The sequence below is a fragment of the Carettochelys insculpta genome, chromosome 5 (genome assembly GCF_033958435.1).
Source record: "Carettochelys insculpta isolate YL-2023 chromosome 5, ASM3395843v1, whole genome shotgun sequence".
NCBI lineage: Eukaryota > Metazoa > Chordata > Testudines > Carettochelyidae > Carettochelys > Carettochelys insculpta.
In genome coordinates, this window is record NC_134141.1 from 108,450,418 (window position 1) to 108,470,877 (window position 20,460).

A 20,460-nucleotide genomic window follows, 5' to 3' on the forward strand; every position below is an offset into this window, starting at 1 on the left:
AGTAGGAACCGAGGTTTATTTGTTTGTTGGCGAAGGACGAAGAACATCGGTAGTTTTAGCTGGCTACTTGCCTAGCAACGATCATCTAGTAATGTTCCACAGGCATCATGGTAAAGATCAGTCTTAGGGGGCCTCTGAAGCAGGTTAGAGCAATGGCTTACAGATCTTTTCACAGCTCCGTTTTACCTTTGTTTTCCCTTTTACAACCAGACCCTTCTGTGAAAGTGACATGCAAGAAACTGCTTTAATCCTTCAAATGGCTTCTCAACCAGAACGGTCAATGCCAGTCCCATGACGAATGTCATCAGACAGTGTCCAAAAAACAGATAGAGCTATGGGGGAAAGCATAGGATTGGTTAGAAGAATTTCCTCTGGGTTCAAAACTATAAATTTTTCTTTGTTTTTAATGCAGATTGTCAAGTCAATGTAGCCATTAAGTCAGGAATAAAATACCATCAGTGTTCAGCAGGTAGCAAAGGCCAGGTATATGCTTGACCTTAAAGTCAATTTTAGATATATAATTCCAGCTACGGCAGTTGCGTAGCTGGAATTGACTTATCTACAATCGATTTACCTGGCCATCCTCTCCCGTTGACCTCCCTTACTTCTTGTGATATTGAGGAGTACGGGGTAAACTGTCAACCCCTGAAAGATGGATTTCATGCATCCCTCCTAGGTGTGTGAAATCAAAGCCTGGAAGATCAACTCTGCCCAGGTTGATCTTCTGGGTAGTGAAGACATATCTTTAGTCACTATAAAATGGAAGAACAAAATATCTAGAGCAGGGGTGGCCAAACTTACTGACTGTCTGAACTGCGCATGAGAATCTTCAGAAGGTTGAGTGCTGAGTTGCACTTGCCGGAGCTCAGGGCTCCCTGTGGGTCAGGAGACAATATATCTCTGTCCCGAATATGGGACAGGGAGATATGGGGGGGAGGGACGGCTCCTCCCAGCTCCACCAAGCCGCGGGGAGCTGGGAAGGAGGGGGCAGCCACCAGCCCGCTTGGGGAAGCAGCAGCTGCCTGTCTGCCCTGGGAGCCCCGGGACGCAGCAGCTGTTGGCCTTCTCCGGGAAAGGGGCAGCCACCTGCGCTCCCTGTGAGCCCTGGGAAGCAGCAGCCACCAGCCCCCCCGGGAACCCTGGGAAGCGTGCTTCTGCTCCCCCACTTCCCTGAGTTTTGGGGAAGTGATTCCCACCAGCAGCTAAGCCTGCACAGCTGCTGGCAGAAAAGGTCAGTAGGGAAGGGCTCAAATACAGCACAATTAGTCCCTTTTAAAAAATAAGTCGGGATGCCTTTTTGGCATCCCAGATATGGGACCATCCCACCTAATACAGGCCAGATGGTCACCCTACCCATGGGGAGAGGAGTCTCAAGAGTTCAGCCCCACAGGAGATACTTGATAGAGCTCAAAGCTTCTGCCTGGCAGGGAGGAGAGATCTCTGGGCTTCAGCACATAGGTCTGATGCTCTGAGCCCTGCAACTGTGCCCTAGAGGCCTGAAGTATGAGCACCCCTTCCCGGCTACACAGAAGTCAGAGAAAATACGTGGGGTGAGGGGCATGTGGTGTCACATGCCCTCCCAGATATTTGCTTGGGTTTGTTGGCCACGCTTGGTCTCATGCTGCTACCTTGCCCCCAGGCCCAGGCACAGGAGCCAGGAGCAGCAAAGTGTGTCACACTGCCTTGCGGCTGGTGAGTCAAAACGGCCTGGGGCTCTCAGCTGCCACTGTTGCTACTGGGGCAGTGGCAATGGCCAGAGGCCCTGAAGGCTATCAGACTTGCCAGGCCTGTGGGTAAGGCAAGGCAGGCGGCGGGGGGCGGGGTTGGTCAGCGCTGTGCTCCCAGAAGGGGTGGGGCCTTGGGTGGAAGGGGCAGGCCTGAGGGCAGCCAGCCCTCGTACCACCTGTAGCACATCATGTGGTTCCCCCCACTCCGAACTGCCAGCCCTGAGAGCCATCAGAGGCATGTTGTGCAGGGCTCTGGCAGTGATTTAAAGGGCCAGGGGCTCCCAGCCTTGGCCCTTCCATGTGAGAGCCCACCACTTCTGTGAGCCCAGAGCGAGCCACCCTCCCTCCCCAGGCCCAGCGTCGGCCCCAGCCCAGGCAGCTACTGGAGTTAGAAGGCTGTGAGCTGAGCCTGTGACGTGGGGAAAGGCAGCAGCTGAGATCTGCAGGGACGACTATGGAATGTCAGGAGGAGCAGACCTGTGGGGGCTGGTGGAGGTGTCAACCTTTGAACTGTGCTCTCTATGCTCGGCAGGCACATCATCTCCGCTCTGCGCCTAAGGCCACCACCAGGCAGAAGCCCTGAGCTCTCTCTCCTGCCAGTCTGGCAGGCAGAGAATGGGGGAGGGGCTCTGCAAGCCACATTTTAACTGTAAAAGAGCCAGAGTTTGGCCAACCCTAGGCTACAGCAATGCAGGAAAACACACTGGGCCTGATTCTTTTCTGCCTTTGTAATTCCCATGTAACGCCTTTGAAGTGAATGCTATTTCACCATGGCTACGTCTACACTAGCGTTCCTCTTTCATAAGAGGCATGCAAATGAGGGGAATTGAAAATGCAAATGAGGCACAAATTTACATATCTGGCACCTCATTTGCATACTCTTTCAAAAGAAAGCAATGTAGATGCGGGTCTTTCAAAAGTAATCCCCATCTTCAGAAGAACCCTTCTTCCTAAACAAAAAATAGGAAGAAGAGGTCTTTCAAAGATGGGGATTACTTTTGAAAGAGCCACATCTACACTGCTTTTCTTCATTCGAAAGAATATACCAGTGAGGTGTCAGTATATAAATCTGCACTTCATTTGCATTTTCAATTTCTCTCATCTGAATGCTTTTTTCAAAAGAGGAATGCTAGTGTAGACATAGCCCATAAGAAGAAAACAAGCCTTATCTATTGATCAAACAGTAATGTCTCTCAGCCTACAGAATGTGCACTCATAATGAGCCCTAATATATCTCTAACCCTTCTTAAGAACAAATTCTTCTATAAAAAGAATAAGGTACTTTTCAGCAGGAGCACAAAGATTTCATAAAAACTTAAAGGATATTAAAGGTTTATCAATCATACTTCATTTTAACCCTGAAAATATAGATTGTAATATTGCCAAAAGATCAGATAATCCCACTCACCATGTTTATGTCTGAGTAGTGCATAAGAGTTTCTTGAAGTCCATTATAAAGTATGATTAACATAGGATGCACCAAATAGCAGGCATAACTAATTTTAGCTAGCAGAGTCCAAATGTTCCAAGAAAGCACCCAGTTAGCTAAACCTGTAGGGAATAAAACAGGAGCTGTTTCACTCAGCAGCAAACTGGTCACTCTTGAAAGCCTGCAACCATTTTCATTAATTTTCATCTGCTTAGAATAAAAAAAAAGTAAGTGGAAAAAATGTATATTTAGAACAAACACAAAGCAGGTGCTAATCCTCAGCGTAGTAATATGATGGAGTGAATGAAACAGCTTCTAGGACAATGCAAAGTTTACGAACAGTTTGATTTCAGTTTTATGCTGTTTCCTGGATTGTTTAGAACGGAACTAAGAAATGTTTAAAACCTTATTTTCTACTTATTTTACTACAGATATATTTTGAAGGCTATCTCATACTCTCTCAGGGCCATATTCTACAGACCTAAAGTCAGCCCCACTGTCCTGTAGAACCCATAATTTTATGGTCTCCCAGTTTTTCCTACATCTCCAGCATTCTGCAGATTCTAACAGCACCATAGCCAAATTTTGATTTAAATACAACACAATCCCCTTTTGCATGTTGTAGGTTTATCCATACTTCTGTGAAAGGACAGATCCAATAATGCCCTGATTCAGCAAAGCACTGAAACACACAATTAAGCATGTTCTTAAGGCCAACTGACTTGAATAGGATTGGAACATATGCTCATGTGCTTTGCTGAATTGGGAAGGATTTGAAGGCTGGAAAGCTTTGTTGAATTGGTGTCTAAAAATGGAATCTCCAATGCTCGAGCTCCTCTGTTTTAAACAACAGGCAAAGCCAAAGTAGCTTAAGCTTGAACCTGGGTATGGACCTACTTCCGACTGAGGACTGCCACCAAGAGTTGGTATTTGAGGGTGGGAATTTAAAAATAACATCATATGCAGTGGGCATGTGCTACAAAATTTATCAGAGCTTTCTAAAACTCTAGCCTGTTTGTGACATCTCTTTTTCCCATATTTGTCCTGAGCAGAGTGCTAATCAGGAACAGGGCCTGACGCTGGGGCAGCTGTATGTAGGAGTTGAAACACGCACAGAAAAAACCCTCCAGTTATATTCACAAGCAAAAGGAGAAATCATACGTGTGAAAAAAATCATGTAGAACCCATAATTTTAGGGTCTCTCAGTTTTTCCTACATCTCCAACATTCTGCAGATTCTAACAATCAATTTTTTAAACAATTGTGACAGTGAACTCTTGGGTAAATGAAGTTGTTTCAATTCTGTTTCCCTGCACTACATCAAGGCTCAGTTTGAGAAGCTCTGAAGCACAAAGTCTAAGGTTATGTCTAGATTAGAGCGATTTCTTCTAACAAAACTTCTGTCAACAGATCACATCCAGACCACAATGCGGACCGCTCTTTTGAACTGCTCTGTCGACAGAGTGGCTGGACTGCCTGGCTGCTCGCTCGACAAAAAGGCTACCTGGAACACTGTCAGATAGGGTTACAGGGCACCACTGCCTTCCAGGAGCTCTGGTGAGATGCACCCTTGAAACCTCCCCTGCCCCCTAAGAAACCCATTCCCTGCCCATGCTGAGTCATGCCTACCTCCAAGAGGGCCAGCACAGCGACTTCAGCAGGCTGGTGAGGCACTCTTGAGCTGCCATCCCTGCATGGGAGGGGAGGGGTTTTGCCCAAGGGAGACCCTTGGGAGTGTGGTAGAGGGTGCGAGGGGTAGGAGCGAAGTCTCATCCCTGGGAAATTGTGCCATTGTGCCTGCTGCCGGGGAACTGCCCTCAGGGGGAGGCTCCTGGAGAGCTGAGGAGGATGGGAGGGGGCCAGGGAATCCCCCTCAGGGTCCAGCAACTCCGTCCTTCAGTCCCTGATGTGTGTGTTTGGTCCCCTCCCTCTGCATGTTGTGATGGCCATCAACACCATCCTGCTCTGGAGGGTCAGCCATCTGGGAGACGTAGATGCAGTTGTGGCCAGATTCACCACCCTGGGATTCCCAAACTGCATTGAGGCTATCAGTGGGACCCACATCCTGATCCATGCCCTGGAGCATTGTGTGGCCAAGTATATAAACCACAAGGGGTACTCCTCCATGGTGCTGCAGGCCCTAGTCGACCACTCTGGACAGGCCACAGACTTTTACATTGGGTTGTCAGGATGGGCATACAGCTCCCATGTGTTCTGCAACTCCAGCCTGTGTTGGAGGGTGGAGGTGAGCACATTCATCCCCGGCCCTGAGCTGGCAGTCGGTGACATGCAGATGCCACTCTGCATCATGGGGAAAGTGGCCTACCCTCTCATGGCCTGGCTCACGAAGCCTTACACTGGCCAGCTGGACCCCAGCCAGGAACTCTTCAATGTCCACCTCAGCTGGGTTTGGATGCAGGTTGAGTGTGCCTTCAACTGCCTCCAGGCATGCTTTTGGTGCCTGCTCACCCACCTCAACATGGGGGAGCACAATGTCCTCCCAAGTTGTGGCTATGTGTTGTGCCCTGCACAAAACAGTGGAGGAGAAGGGGAAGACCTTTGTCTTGGAGTGAGGGGTGGACACAGGCCACGGGTATGAGCAGCCAGGCACACCTCCCATCTGCCAGGCCCATCTGCCAGGGTGTGGATCCAGGAAGCCCTGAGGGAGAGCTTCTCTCATGGCCCCCAGTTACCATCCCCACAGCCTGCCCCCCCATAAAGACCTCAGGCCCACAGCCCTACCCTGTCCCTGCCTCCACCACGCCCTTCACCCCTCACCCCTCCCTGACCCCTGCCCAATAAACACAGATGCAGGAATGGTGCTCAAATAACAGAACCAAATAAAAATGTGTTGAAAACAAAGGGTGTAATAACAAACAATTTACAATAAAGCATAAAACCATTGAACTATGTACAATGGAGGGGTTGGGATGGGGGTGCAAGGCATCAGAACTTGGATAGGGGTCTTGGACAGTGGATGGGAGGGCCTCAAAACATGGAAGGTGTGGGGGACCATGAACCCAAGAGGGAGTGGTACTCTGAGCAGTGCCGGCCTTGGGATTCCCTCCTGCCATGGGTTTGGGGTCCCGGTTGGGGCTGAGATCAGCGGACAGTACAGAGGTGGTGGGGCTGCAGTGGGGTCTAGGTGGGCAGGAGGAATGGCGGGGGCCAGGGAAGCAGATGACAGTCCCTCAGCCAAGCCAGGAGGTCCAGGATGCCCTGCAGGATGGCCAGCAGGAGCAGGGACAGGGGTATCAGCCACAGGTGTCTGGGCCATCATGTCTCACCAGACACTGATATAGTGTCAAAGTGGGACATCAGTTGGTCCCAGGCCAACAGCCACCACTTCCAGACATCCTGCAGCTGACACTCCATGAGCCCCATTATCCTCTGGAGGGCAGAGGTCTCTCTGGAAGTCCTCCTGCACCTGGCAATGGCCCCTCCAACTTAGGCCCACCCTGATGGTGGTGGGGTGGGGCTGGCTTGCTCTGGTGCTGGGGTGGGGCTGGCTTGTGCTGGCAGTGCGGTGGGGCTGGTCTGGCCCTCAGATGGTGTAGAGCTATCTGTAAGAAAGACAAGAAGGAGAGACAGTGAGTCATCCACGCAACACAGCCCCTAAGACTCTGCCACCCACTGTGAGCAGCAATGAACACCTCCTGGGCCAAGGGATGGGAATGTCCTGGGAGCAGAGCCACGTGTGTCTTGCTCAACAGGCCCTGTCACATGGGGTTCTGCGGTGCCTCTGGGATTGTACTGACCACAGTGCCCTCTACTCCGACTCAGCTGGCTAGCGTCCAAGCAGGGATGTCTGGCCATAGGGTTAGTTACTGAGGTACTTACCAGAGGGACCCTTGCCCAGCACTGATGATGCTTGGGATATGGCCTGGCTGGTAGGGACCAACTCTACGAGGATCACCAGGCTGCCACTCTCCTTCAAGGCTGTATCTGGTTCTGGCTTCCATGGCGGTTGGGGCTTGGAGCCCTTCTCCTCATCCTCTGGGGCTGCAGTGATCGGGGGGGGGCGCTCAAGCACTGTATCAAGGCTGAGACATGGGGGTGATGTTTCCACCCCCTCCCCCCGGTATGTGGTGCAGCTGATCACAGTAGGGGCAGGTGAGCGTTGGGCAGCATCCCGGGGCCAGGCATAGCCCTGCCTCAGCTCCTTGACTTACATCCAGACCTGCTCCATGCAGCATGGGTGGTGGGAAAGTGGCCCTGTTCCCCCAGGGTGGTGGCCTTCTGGGTGTAGGCGGGGGTGTTGTGGTGCTTGGCATTTCGGTTGAGGAGGATTTTCTCCTCTCCCCACAGGTCCAAGAGGGCCTGCACCTCAGGCCTGGTCCAGCAGGCAGCCCACCTCTTGGTGCACCAGGGTGGTTCCTGGTACCCCTCAGGCTGTGCCCTCTAGGGCCCCAGGGGGTCTTGGGGTGCCTGGCTCTCTGTCATCTGTGCAAGCTCAGTATGAAGGAGCCGCTGCAAGGGTGTGGAAAAGTGCAAATGGTGCCTCTGCTGCATCCAGGCTCTCAGCTTCCTGCCATGGGGTTTCCCAGGCTCCCTGTAGGTTTAAGATATGCTGGAGGCAGGAACCATAGATCACTGATTGCTGTGGATAGGGCATCCCCCAGGGCACCCGCACAGCACCCTGGAGACTTTTTCTGTCAACAGAAGCCCCCCCACCCGCCCCCAAAACATCCAGACCAGCTCTCTATTGACACAGGTGTTCCTTCCTTGTCAGGAGTGGGATACAGCTGTCAATAAAGTGCTGCGTTCTGTCAGTTTACTGGATGCTCACCAGGTTTCATCAACAAAACCCTCTCATGTAGACAGAGCCTAAGCTTAGCTGGTGAACAGGCAGCTCAGGATTCTTCCAGTGCTAGGAATCCTCAGAGGACTTACATGTGGTCAAGCTATGTTTGTGATGTCCACTTTCCCTTTTTCAGCACAGGAAGAAGAGGAGGGTGTCTGATGGGCAGGGCTGGTAGCCACACTGTTCCACCCCATCCTTGACCACCTGATGGATTGCTGCAGACTGATCCAGTCAGAGTAACATCACAAGCCACAGGCTGCCGCTAAGTTATACCACAAGACAAAATGGCACCAAGTAGCACCAGGATCAGGGGAATGTATAGAAAGCCAATTTCCCTCCTTTCAGTTTGGCTGTACCCCTGTGAGCCTGGCCCATAATCTCCCCCTGCACAAATTCCTCTTCTTGAGTTTTTGCTCTGTGCTTCTCCTCTTCCTCCTCCACAGCAGAGGACCTGGGCCATGTAGCACAATGACAAAACCACACCCACAGTAAGAGCACATGGATGGCAGCCCCAGCTGTGTCTATGCCAGCCTGTTTTAAAGAAAGGGATTTACAGACAGGTCTGTTCACTAACTGTAAGGTACCTCCATAGCCTTCTTGACAGGCAAATATGATCCAGCCAATTGCTGCAGCCCACAGAGTCCGGTGAAGTGCTTGATAAACCACAGCAGCAGGGGAATAGGAGTTCAAGGAGTCTTCTACAGCATATGCCAGAGAGACTACAGCTAGCATGGTAAGCATTGCGCAAAGCCACCCCAGAGAAGCCTGCACCTGTGGAGAATGAGAACAACATGGTTTGAAACCAATATTCTGAGTGGTCTTTCTCAAGAAGCTCTGAATTTGCTCTTCCTTTCCACCTAGCTGCCTCACCCCAACAGCAGTTCAGTGCTTTATCCTGGGGCACAGTGTCACCTTTCTACTCTTTATTTCCCAGCCAACAAGTTTCAACCATGCCATGACGAGACTGCTGTATGTATCAGTTGGTGCCTCGATTTCTCTACCTCTTCTCTGATGCCTTCCTGTTTAGTGACCTGGTTCCTTCTTTCTCCATCAGAAGCTTCCCCTTCAGCATGCACATGAGTGCATCATTCTCCCTTGTCAGATCAAGGCCATTGCTCCTCTTTGTGCAAAAGGGGGAGCTTCACCCAAGCACAAATGAGATTTTCACATGTTCTTCAAAAAAATAACCAACAGCCACAGAATATTGCCGGTCCAGGGGATTAGCGCAATTCCCATGTGTGACTGGCATTAAAAGATGTGGCATCACTGGTTTATCACAATAGAATACTTTATTAAGCAAAGCTGATCAGGTAATTGCATTATTGCATTGTCTTTTTCCTCTTTATAGAGCATTGTCGGACTCGTTCTCTGTCTGTTTCATTATCTTGGCTGTGTCCTCATACTGGAATATGTAATCCTTTGCCATTTGATGGAAATGCTGTTTGCAGTCGTTTCATTGTTTCCCAACAACCTCCAAGCAAAACCTTCATCCTTCACCAGGACTTTTTGCCAGTGTGGGTCTTGAGTGAGGGCTGCAGATTTGGCAGCTCAGTCAAACAAAGTGAGCAACTAGTTTACTTTACGGAGCTAATTTGTTCATTGCATGGAACCAGTATATTTATAGTGACTTTTTTCCAGAAGAAAGAGCAAATTCCTCCCATTGCTCAGTCTGGTCTATTGTTTTAAAATAAGACCTAGAGCCAAAACAAACAATGGGAGGTCAATTTGGTGGCTTTGCAGTAGTTCCAAACAACTGTCATAAGTAACTGGACCTGGAGAATTTGAAACAGACCTGGTTTGATTGGAAGGCACTTTTGATGAATCACTTATATGTTTTGGCAGCACAAAAAGAAAATCAGATGGTGACTGCTCAACCTGGCCTTCTGTTTTAAAAGTGTTTGGCCTGCACTGGGTCATTCGTATTGCACTGCAGCATGACACAGGCTTATTGTAACAGGGGCACTCCACAAAATCAAGATGTGTGTCTCATGAGGCCATTTACACTGAGCAAAATGGCAATAAGTAAATAAATAAGTAAACTCACAAAGTTCTTCACCAGATCGTCTTAGTGCCAGATAATAGGATTTTGAAACCATTGGCTTGCAACCTTTCAAGGCAATTATACCCTTGCAGCAGTCTGGTTTGTCTGATGTACCCCAAATTTCATCTCATTTAAAAACTACTTGTTTACAAAATCAAACAAATGTACAAAAGTGTCAAAGTATAGTGCTATTGAAAAATGGCTTGTTTTCTCATTTTTACCATATCACTGTAAAATAAATCAATTAGAATATAAATATTGTGCTTACATTTCAATGTACAGTATATAGGGTAGTATAAACAAACTATATTATGAATTTTTAGTTTGTACTGACTTTGCTAGTACTAGTAGCCTGTCGTAAAACTAGGCAAACATCTCTAGATGAGCTGCTGTGCCCCCAAAAGGCCTGCATACCTCTGGTTGAGAACCAGTAGTCTAAATGACCATTTCTTTCCAGGGCAAGAGGCAGACAGGACAACTGTAGTACAATAAGGGCTAAAGTGGCATTATTAAAGCTAAATACAAAAGATTCACACAAAGCAGCCTAAGATAGGGATGATAGATGATGATTCACAAAGTTACTCTATATTAGCTGTTACAGGTACACATGGTTAGATTCAGAAAGCCTGGAATCCAGATGCAGCTACTCATTTTAGCCTCAATTCAGGCAGGTACTCATGCACTCTTCTGACATTAGTTCACAAGAACTTTCACTGAAGTAAAATATTAGGTTCAGGTTTAAGTACTTTGCTAAATCATGGCCTTGTGCACTTTGCATGCAGCCCATTATGCCTATGTCCCAGAGGGAGTTAATAAACCAGAAGACACCTCATATCAGCATCAGGCTTCATAGTCCTTTTAGCAATTGCATCCATATACCTTATTTCTGAGAGTTTGTGCTTGTTGGTGATACATGAAAAGTCCCAGAAGAACACCAACTAGAAATGGACCATATCGACAGTAAGGCTTCGTATAGTATTCTGTGAAATACATCACCGTGGACATGTCCCTAGAAGGAAATAGGAAAGATTACACTGAAGTTCTGAGTGAATGACAAAACAGCTAACAGTTGTTCATAAACAGGCCAACATTATTGCATCTGTTCTGCCACTGTGGTTTTCCAGTCATAACTACTGAAAAAATGGCATGTTATTGCTCAAGAGCTGAGCTCCAGGTGTACATTCAGAGCTGTATGTGCTTGTTTTAGGGACAAATATAAACATTAACTGTTACTCCTATAAGCAGTGCACAGACATGCAGTTTTTGGAGAGTGAACAGGCTGCTTTCAAAATTGTTTTAAGCTTACAATTCTCTCCCCATCCCCTGCCAAAGAAATGGAACTAGGCATGGAAATGATGACCTTAAAAATTTGCAAGCAGGAGAGTGAATTGTTATTGGAGCTACTTCAAATATTTCAAGTGAAAAACAGCGTTTTTTCAAAAATTGGGAATATTTCTACTCTTAATACTGCTGTTCCCAGCCCAGACTGTGCCTCAGTTTCCCCCTTTTGGCATTATGAATCAATCCCAAGTCAGACTTTCTCTACAGTAGACCCTTGTTCAGTGTCTCTTGCTCACTGACAGCCCTCTTGATCTTTCTACTATCTTTCTAAGAGCCAGGCTCAAACCGGAATCATCACTAATCTACAGGCAGATGCCAGCGGAATCTTAATACTTGGAACACCTAATTACTCCAGGTATTCCCCACAGAGGCCCTGACCCTTCCTGGAGAGCTACTGGCCCCTTGACAATAATCCACAATGGCAATTACTTTTGCACAATGACATTTAATTTAGGATCACTAAAACCCTTAACTTTTTTTTCTGCAGCATTGATGCCTAGGTGATTATCCCTCATTTTGTTATTGTGCATTTCATTTTTTTCTTTTGAAGGCTGATACATTGCACTTGTCTTTCTTATAATTTGACATACTATCAACACTTTCAGAGTGAATACTTCCCTTTGTTATATAATATATTAATAGGTTTTATTTCAAAAACCCTGAGAGGACAAATGGACTCTAGAGAGGTTAAATACCTGAGTCTGAATACTCTTTACCTCACAGTGCTTTGACTGAGTATTACTTTTATTAAAATAATGTGTTTTGTTTATTTAGATTTCACTACTAACTTAAAATAGGTGTCTAGAGAAGCTTTAAATGCCTTGATATCCCGTTAAGTTAATAAATTATGCCATGGTGTAATACTGGTCGAGGGGATATGGGGTGTCTGGGGTAGAGGCAGTACCTTTCACTCTCTGGCAGCTGCGCCTTTTCAGGTGGACGGAAGCACTGGTCCTCACCCACCACTCAACTCTCACTGTTGGCTTCTCGCAGCCGTTGTGCATTACAGCGACTCCATCCCCGGGCAACTGCGTCAGCTCACAGGCGAGACACAGTGAGGGGGGTCTGGTCTGTCTCACATACCGACCTTATGGAGGGACTTGTTCCTTCACCCTGCTAATGCACAGTCTCAACGGCGGACCAGGAGGTGTGGTGCTGCAAATTGACAACTCCTGTGAAGGCAGAGGAAGATGCCCCACTGCCTTGTGGGTTATCCTGGGAAGGAGTGAGGCTAAGGGAATAAACCCTGACAGAAAATCTGGAGGGGAGTCCTAAGGTGGTTCTGTGTCAACTTCTGGCACTATCCCAGCAACTCCTGCAGCTGAGCTGGTACCAGACGTAGCGGTTATCCTTTCCTTTGGACTATATCAGTAAAGCCGAGGGGGGGGCCTGGTGTCTGGGCAGCCCAGGGTCTCCATAAAAATTGCCCAGGCTCACGCCTTGCGAGGTACTCCAGCATCGCTTAACAGCATTAAACCAACACAGGAGGTAACAGATACCAGTTATAAGCTCTTGCTCGATTGGTGTAGAGAACGAGCGCCAGGGGTTGCTTCCGACGGTGGGAGAGATCCTCACATCTCATTGGACAGTCACTGCCCGCCTTAAGCTGGGCAGCCCTCAGCCAGTAGGGTACTGTCTTGCCCCAGTTCACTTGCCTCACTGGGTGCATGAGGCTTAAGGTTCCCAAACCTGACAAGTGACTGAAATGAGCACCAGACAAACCAACAAGAAAATTATTAAGAAAAGGAAATCATCAAAGTTTCAAGCTTGCTTATTGGAATGTACGGACCATGTTGACCGGTTTGACTGAAGATCTTCAGGACATCAGCGACACCCGAAAGACCACTGTCATCAAAGAGGAACTGAAGAGGCTCCAAGTTGACATCGCCACTTTGCAGGAGACGTGACTCGCAGCTTTGGGATCCCTAAAGGAAAAGGAGTACACCTTTTTCTGGCAGGACAAAGCCCAAGAGGAACTCAGGGAGCACAGTGTCGGCTTTGCCATCAGAAACACCCTTCTGCAAATGGTGGAACTAGTCACAGGCAGATCAGAAAAATTCCTTCAGGTCAAACTTCAAACCTGTGCTGGTCCCATCCACCTGATCAGCGCTTACACTCCAACCCTGAATGCCGCACCAGAAGCAAAGGACAAGTTCTATGATGAGCTCAGTGCCTCCATAGTGCAAATACCTGCTCGTGAACAATTGTACCTTTTGGATGACTTCAATACAAGAGCTGGAGCCGATCGTGACTCATGGCCCTCTTGCCTAGGTCACTTCGGTGTGGAAAAATGAATGACAACGGACAGCATCTCCTCAAACTTTGCACGTACCACAATCTGTGCATCACAAACACATTTTTCCGAACCAAGCCATAGCACAGAGTGTCATGGAGACACCCATGCTCGAAACACTGGCGCCAATTAGACTTGGCCATCAGCAGACGCAACAACCTCAAAAATGTCCTCCTGACACGCAGCTACCATAGTGCCGACTGCGATGCAGATCATTCGCTAGTCTGCTCCAAGCTCAAGCTGAGACCCAAGAAGCTGCACCATTCTAAACCAAATGGAAAGCCCTGCATTGATGCCAGAAAGACGGCAAACTCAGAAAAAGCTGAAATGTTCAGAGAGACCCTTGAGGAGAATCTGCGCAGCAGCCCTGGGGGTGCTGATGCAACATCCAGATGGCAGCATCTGAGGGACACAATCTACAATACGGCCTTGTCAGTGTTTGGAAGAAGAGCTGGAAACACAAACGACTGGTTCGAAGCTAACACCGATGAGATGATTTCAATCATTGAAAAGAAGCGCGCTGCACTTCTGGAGTATAAACGCTCACCAAGTCAGAGTACCCAGCAAGCACTCAGAGTAGCCAGAAAAATAGTGAAGCAGACAGCCAGGTGCTGTGCCAACAACTACTGGCTTAAGCTATGCAGCAGTATCCAGACCTGTGCTGACTCTGATAATCTCAGGGGAATGTACGAGGGCATAGAGAAGGCAATGGGACCCATCCAGAACAAGAGGGCACCTCTGAAATCCAAATGTGGTGAAGTCATCACTGACAAAGCCAAACAGATGGAGCGATGGGTCAAGCACTGCTCCGAGCTGTACTCATGAAAGAATGCTGTGGTTGATACAGCCCTCAACACCGTCGAGCTCCTGTCAGTCATGGACGAGCTGGAGTAGGAACCACCTGTGGTCGAATTGAAGAAAGCTATTGACAGCACTGCAGTAGGAAAGGCCCCAGGCCAGGATGGTATACCACCAGAGGTAATCAAGTGTGCCTTGGACACACTCCTTGAACCCCTACATGAGCTGCTGTACCTGTGGAGGAGAGAGGGTGAGGTTACACAGGATATGCGGGATGCCAACATTGTAACCTTGTATAAGAACAAAGGAGACAGAAGTGACTGCAACAATTACCGTGAAATCTCCCTCCTAAGTATCACTGGTAAATTGTTTGCTTGTGTCATCCTCGGCAGACTCCAGAAGCTTGCTGAGAGGGTGTATCCTGAATCCCAGTGCGGATTCCACACCGAGAGATCTACCATTGACATGATCTTCTCCCTGAGGCAGCTGCAGGAGAAATACAAGGAGCAGAGGAAGCCACTCTATGTGCCCTCATCGACCTGACCAAGGCTTTTGACTCCGTCAGTAGGGATGGACTGTTTAAATTGCTCCACAAGATAGGCTATCCACCACAGCTACTCAAGATGATCCAGTCTTTCCACGAAGACACGAGAGGAACCATCCAATATGATGGCACATCATCAGATGCCTTCAGCATCAGGAGTGGCGTCAAACAAGGATGAGTCCTTGCTCTGACATTGTTCGGGATCTTCTTCACACTCCTCCTGAAGCATGCCTTTGGGTCCCCAACAGAGGCCATCTTCTTGCACACAAGATCTGATGGGAAACTGTTTAATCTTGCAAGGCTGAAGGCTAAGTCTAAGGTGCGGGAAGTGCTCATTAGAGACATGCTGTTCACAGACAACGCTGTTGTAGTGACACACACGGAAGGCCAGGTTCAAAAACTGCTGAATCAGTTCTCCAAAGCATGCAAGGACTTTGGGCTTACCATCAGCCTAGAGAAGACAAACGTACTTGGTCAGGACGTTGCTGAACCTCCATCAATCAGCATTGACAATTACATGCTAGAGGTTATCCACGAGTTTACTTACCTCGGGTCCACCATCACCAACACCCTGTCGCTGGAGTCTGAGCTAAACAGGAAGATTGGAAAAGCAGCCACAACTCTGTTCAGACTTAGCAAGAGAGTGTGGAACAACAACAAGCTGTACACTCACACCAAAATGCAAGTCTACAGAGCTTGCATCCTCAGCACCCTCCTCTGTGGCAGTGAGTCTTGGGCCTTGTATGCCTGCCAGGAAAATAGGCTGAATGTCTTCCACTTGCACTGCCTCAGGTGCATTCTTGGGATATCATGGAAGGACAGAGTGCCCAACAACGCTGTCCTTGAGCAAGCTGGAATTCCAACCATGCATACCCTCCTCAGGCAGCGGCGGCTCTGCTGGCTTGGCCACATCCACAGGATGAATGACGGAAGGATCCCAAAAGACATCCTGTATGGTGAGCTAGCCTCTGGCAAAAGACCTCCCAGATGCCCCCAGTAGTGCTACAAAGACGTCTGTAAGAGGGACCTCAAGGAGGTAGACATCGACCCAGATAGTTGGGAAGAGCTGGCAGACGACTGCAGCAGCTGGAAGCAGGAACTCCACAGGGGCCTTCAGAAGGGCAAGATGAAGATCAGACAGCTGGCAGAGGAGAAGCGAGCCCATAGAAACGACAGCAAGGATCTGCCAGACACCCACTACATATGCAGCAGATGTAGCAAGGACTGTCACTCTGGTGTGGGCCTCCACAGTCACAGTCAACGCTGCAAATGACGACCTTAAATGGAGTTACGAAGGGCGCGATCCATAGTCTTCGCAGACTGAAGGATGCCTTGGAATACTGGTCTAAAGAGTTAAGGTAATAGGTAAGGCTATATTGACTTGACTGTGATTGAAAGTCTGTGTTAGGGAGAAGAGGGCAAAACAGCTACTGAGTTGGCCATGCCTGGCTTCAACTAAGTAAGTGAAAAAAATGTATTAAGTCAAAAGTGAAGATTCATATATACTGAAAATGTCTCTCTTATTGCTATGATTCCACAGAAACCATCTTTTGAATAGCTGTTCATGCTGAGTGTCAACATTTTGACAGAATAGCTATTCAAAACCTAATTTTCTTATCAATCTACCAGTAGGAGATGAAGAATATTTGTGGACCCTTACCTCATATCTGAAGGAGATGCAACAGGAAGTCTGAAACGTGCTGACAGCAGGGCTGTAACAGTGAAAGATACCAGGAATAAAGTGGTTCCGAAGATAATCAATCCACATTTGCTTCTACAAGTGAAAAGTGAAGACAAACATTTTTGAACTTCCAATATTTTTATCTCTTTGAGAACATTTTTTTAATCCTATGATTTTATTCTAGTTATTCCTTTTCCAGAGTCAAAATCATTTGCTCTAATTGTGGCACCAATCGTGTCAGAGATCCATTGTAAAATCTTGGTGCAGTTCATTGTAAATATCATGAAATCTGATTATTAATGCCACAAAAGTGCATTTATAATTCCCTGATGCATCACAATACTTAATCACCTACTTCAAAGGGACCAGCTTTCGTCCATCATTAATTCAGCATTCTATTGCTTGTCACTGTTCAATTTATTTTCTTGATTTAAAACATCTTCAGAACATGATACCAATGATAAAAATCTGGGAGGTTATAGTGGTGTGACGTTTGACCAATAAGAATATTTATGGCTAGCAATTTAAAACTATAGCTGAACCAAATGGCTATGGAGGCGTAAACAAAGCGTCTTTCATGCAGCCAGAAAACTCAGCTGGAGTCACACCTCCTAAAATCAGGCAAGTGTTTTAAGATGAGTAGTCAAAATCAATGGTCGGTTATGAAAAGTTATCTGCAAGCTTATCAGGTGCTACAGGACCTCTTGAAATCGATGATGACAATGTGATTCTCACCTGGAGGAGCTGATCATTGCTTACACTTCAACAAAGCAATAAGGAGTTCTTTTGAGACTGATCCTTGTGTGAGATGTTCACAACAATCTTTAATTATGGCTTGTGTCATAGTCCTTAAGACTTTTCAGAGACCGTACACAATTTATTATATTGTGTTCTCTGGGAGAAATAATGGGGCCAAAGAAATTAAGAGGACAAGAAATGGGCAGTCCCAGAAGCACTGTTCAAAACATACAGCATTGAAAATTTTACAAGAGAAACAGGAACTCTCATGTTTTTATAGTTAGGATGTTTGATCTCAGGGTGTTGATTTCTTAACAAACAGGAGGTATTTTTGACCACTTAAAAATACAGAATGAAGATGAAATATTAGTCCCATTAAATTCAATGGCAAAGCTTCCTTTGACTTCAGTGAGGTGAGGATTTTACTTTAAATTTCCAGAGCACTATTCTTAAGAGAAATTTGAAGATATTTATTCTACCTAATCCTGATCTGCAGACAATAGGCCAGATTCATCTAAACACAGGCTGGACAGAGACTGGGGAGGTTCTCTCATGATTCCTGATATTAAGATTTAAAAAGCAAAAACAGACAAGATGTCTAAAATAACTTCCTTGCCTTTCTTTACATCATTGTGAATCAAAAAATGACACAAGTCCAAGTTTTAAAAACATTCAGTATTGGAATTATGATTTAAAATTTACGGACCTAGACTGTGTGACACAGCAGTTAGAGAAACAGATGGGTGAGCTAATATATTTTACTGGACCAACTTCTGTTGATAAGAGACATTTCTGAAACACACAGGCTACACCTACATGAAAGACTTTTCCCAGGAAAACTGGCCTTTGGTCAGGAAAAGCCATGGAGCCTCTACATGCAAAATGCGCTTTGTTGACAGTTTGTTGACAAAACCCGGCAGATCTGCCAGCAGCATTATACCTCTCCCTGTGCAGGTAAAACACCTTTCTCGACAGTGCTCTGTCAATAAAACAGCTGTGTAGATGCTCCAGGGCCCTTTCGTCAACAAAGAGGGCATCCAGTTCACCAGGCAGCCCTGTTTGCAGAGCTTCTGTCAAGAGAGGGTCGGGAAGTCTGTCTGCTCTCTGTCGGAAGAGTGGATTGCCTTTCAATCTGCTTTTTGTGGAGATGCAATCTGCTGATGGACGTATCACCTGAAAATCCCTTCCAGCAGTCACCTGTGTTGACAGAGGCTTCTTGTGTAGACATAGTCACTTTTTGGCCTGAAGAATAAAAGATTTTACCTCTCCTACCTTGTCTCACTAATATCCTGGGACTAGCATGGCCACAACTACACACAACAACCACCGACACGCAACTTTTGCAGAAAATACTTGGCTAATAACAGTCAACTCTTCAGTTCCTAGCTGTGGTTGTGGTATATCCTGGAACAACAGATTATTCAACTACAACAATAAAGTACAGGCCGCTCCTGCAATCAGAGGTGCTGGAACTAGGAGTTCCGGAGATTTTGCCCCCACCCCACCCTGGCTTAAAGTTGTTTCTATTATATATATCAGATTAAAAGTTTAGTTCAATGGATCTTAACATACAGCATCTCAGCACATAAGCAAACTGTTCATTCCATTTAAAGCCTATTGGACTTCAGAATCTAACCATATATTATATAGGTCCAATGTACCATTATTTTTACTATTAACATCAATGTTCAGACTAATAGATGCACAAAATCCTTTCCATTATTTTTTCAGTATCAAGTCTGTGTACCCACCTTGCATACCTCATGGATTCACCTGACTGCAAAAGAAATCCTCGCAAAATAATCAAAGACTAAATTATAGTCAGTGTGTTAAAAGAAAGGCACATGACAAGCACTGTCAACAGGAAAAAGTTGAGTGCCTTTTATGAACTGAGGCTCTCCACTGGAAAAGTATCCCAAGTCTAATGCACAATTTTTATGGTAAACAATCTCATTGCCAAAGGATACTCACTTAGTGTATAAAAAGATCACCAAAGGTGTTGTAAGATAGAACTGGAAATCATTAGCCAGATACCACGTCCATCCATTGCACTGAAAATAAAAATGTTCAAGCTTTAAATTCACTTTGGTGAGAAATCATTTTTGCAAACACCCAAAGAGCTTTCTGACCTAGTTCTGACATTTGTTTCCACTGATGTAGGTATGAAGAATGACAACCGGTGTACTCTTGGCAGGATTCACATGCCACAGGTCAACTGAGTGCAAAGATCTGAACTCCAGCCCTGTTAAAAGTTTAAATTAGCTATTGAGAGTTGTTAAGGTTGAAAGATTAGATACAATGAGTAAATCAGTCATGTGAAGGTCTTGGAAAAATACTATGAAAAAATATGTAAAAATGGGGACTGTCCCATAAAAACAAAGGCACTGAGCGCTTTACTTGTACATTCTGACAAAGGAGCAGAATCTGACACTCCCCTGTTCCAGATGCCAGAGAGATCTCTGCAGTGAAATAGGTCTGGCTAAAGGTTCTGGAAGCCCTGAAAGAACACGAGCATCAAAGTCTGATGACAGGACTCCAAACTGAAAAGGAAGAAAAAATGAGGAAGCTGAGGAGACAGCCTACCAAAGGCCAGGAACACGTCAGCAGTCCAAGCCAGCACTGAAATAGAGAGGAAAGCTCTCCATGGCTGCAAGGAGCAGTTAGCAACTGATGAGAGAAGTCCCACGCTGCAGTTCAAAGTACCAGAACAGCAAATACAGCAGCCTCAGACTGAGTACCATCCTCTTGCTCAACATCAGGAAGCAGAAAAAAAAAACCTAGTGAATTTATTCAGAGACTGCACACAAGAATTCCTGTCCACCTTTTAGAAATTGTGTGGGATCCATGAGATTTCAGAGAATAAATGGAGGCCTATTCTCTTTACCATATTTATTGGGAGAGCCGGACAAGTTTTTAATGACACAGAGGAGGGTGATGCTAAGGTGTATAAGAAACTTAAAGAGAATGTATTGAAAAGATTTACGATTACCCTGGAGGCCTATTGACTGAAGTATGGAAATCTTAAAAGGTAGGATAATGTCTCTTGTGGAATATATGCAAGAGAT

General features: G+C 46.6%; 1 protein-coding gene across 1 annotated transcript in view; it reads right to left on the reverse strand.

Moving 5' to 3' along the window:
* Positions 1-200: 200 nt before the first annotated feature.
* Positions 201-20,460, reverse strand: part of LOC142013944 (O-acyltransferase like protein-like) — a 37,578-nt gene continuing 17,318 nt past the window's right edge. Inside the window, exons 10-15 of the mRNA XM_074995965.1 lie at positions 19,367-19,446; positions 16,637-16,750; positions 10,880-11,009; positions 8,544-8,730; positions 3,136-3,278; positions 201-332 (exon numbers count right to left, since the gene is read on the reverse strand). Coding sequence (XP_074852066.1) covers positions 201-332; positions 3,136-3,278; positions 8,544-8,730; positions 10,880-11,009; positions 16,637-16,750; positions 19,367-19,446 — 786 coding nt within the window. The remainder of the gene's footprint in view (positions 333-3,135; positions 3,279-8,543; positions 8,731-10,879; positions 11,010-16,636; positions 16,751-19,366; positions 19,447-20,460) is intronic.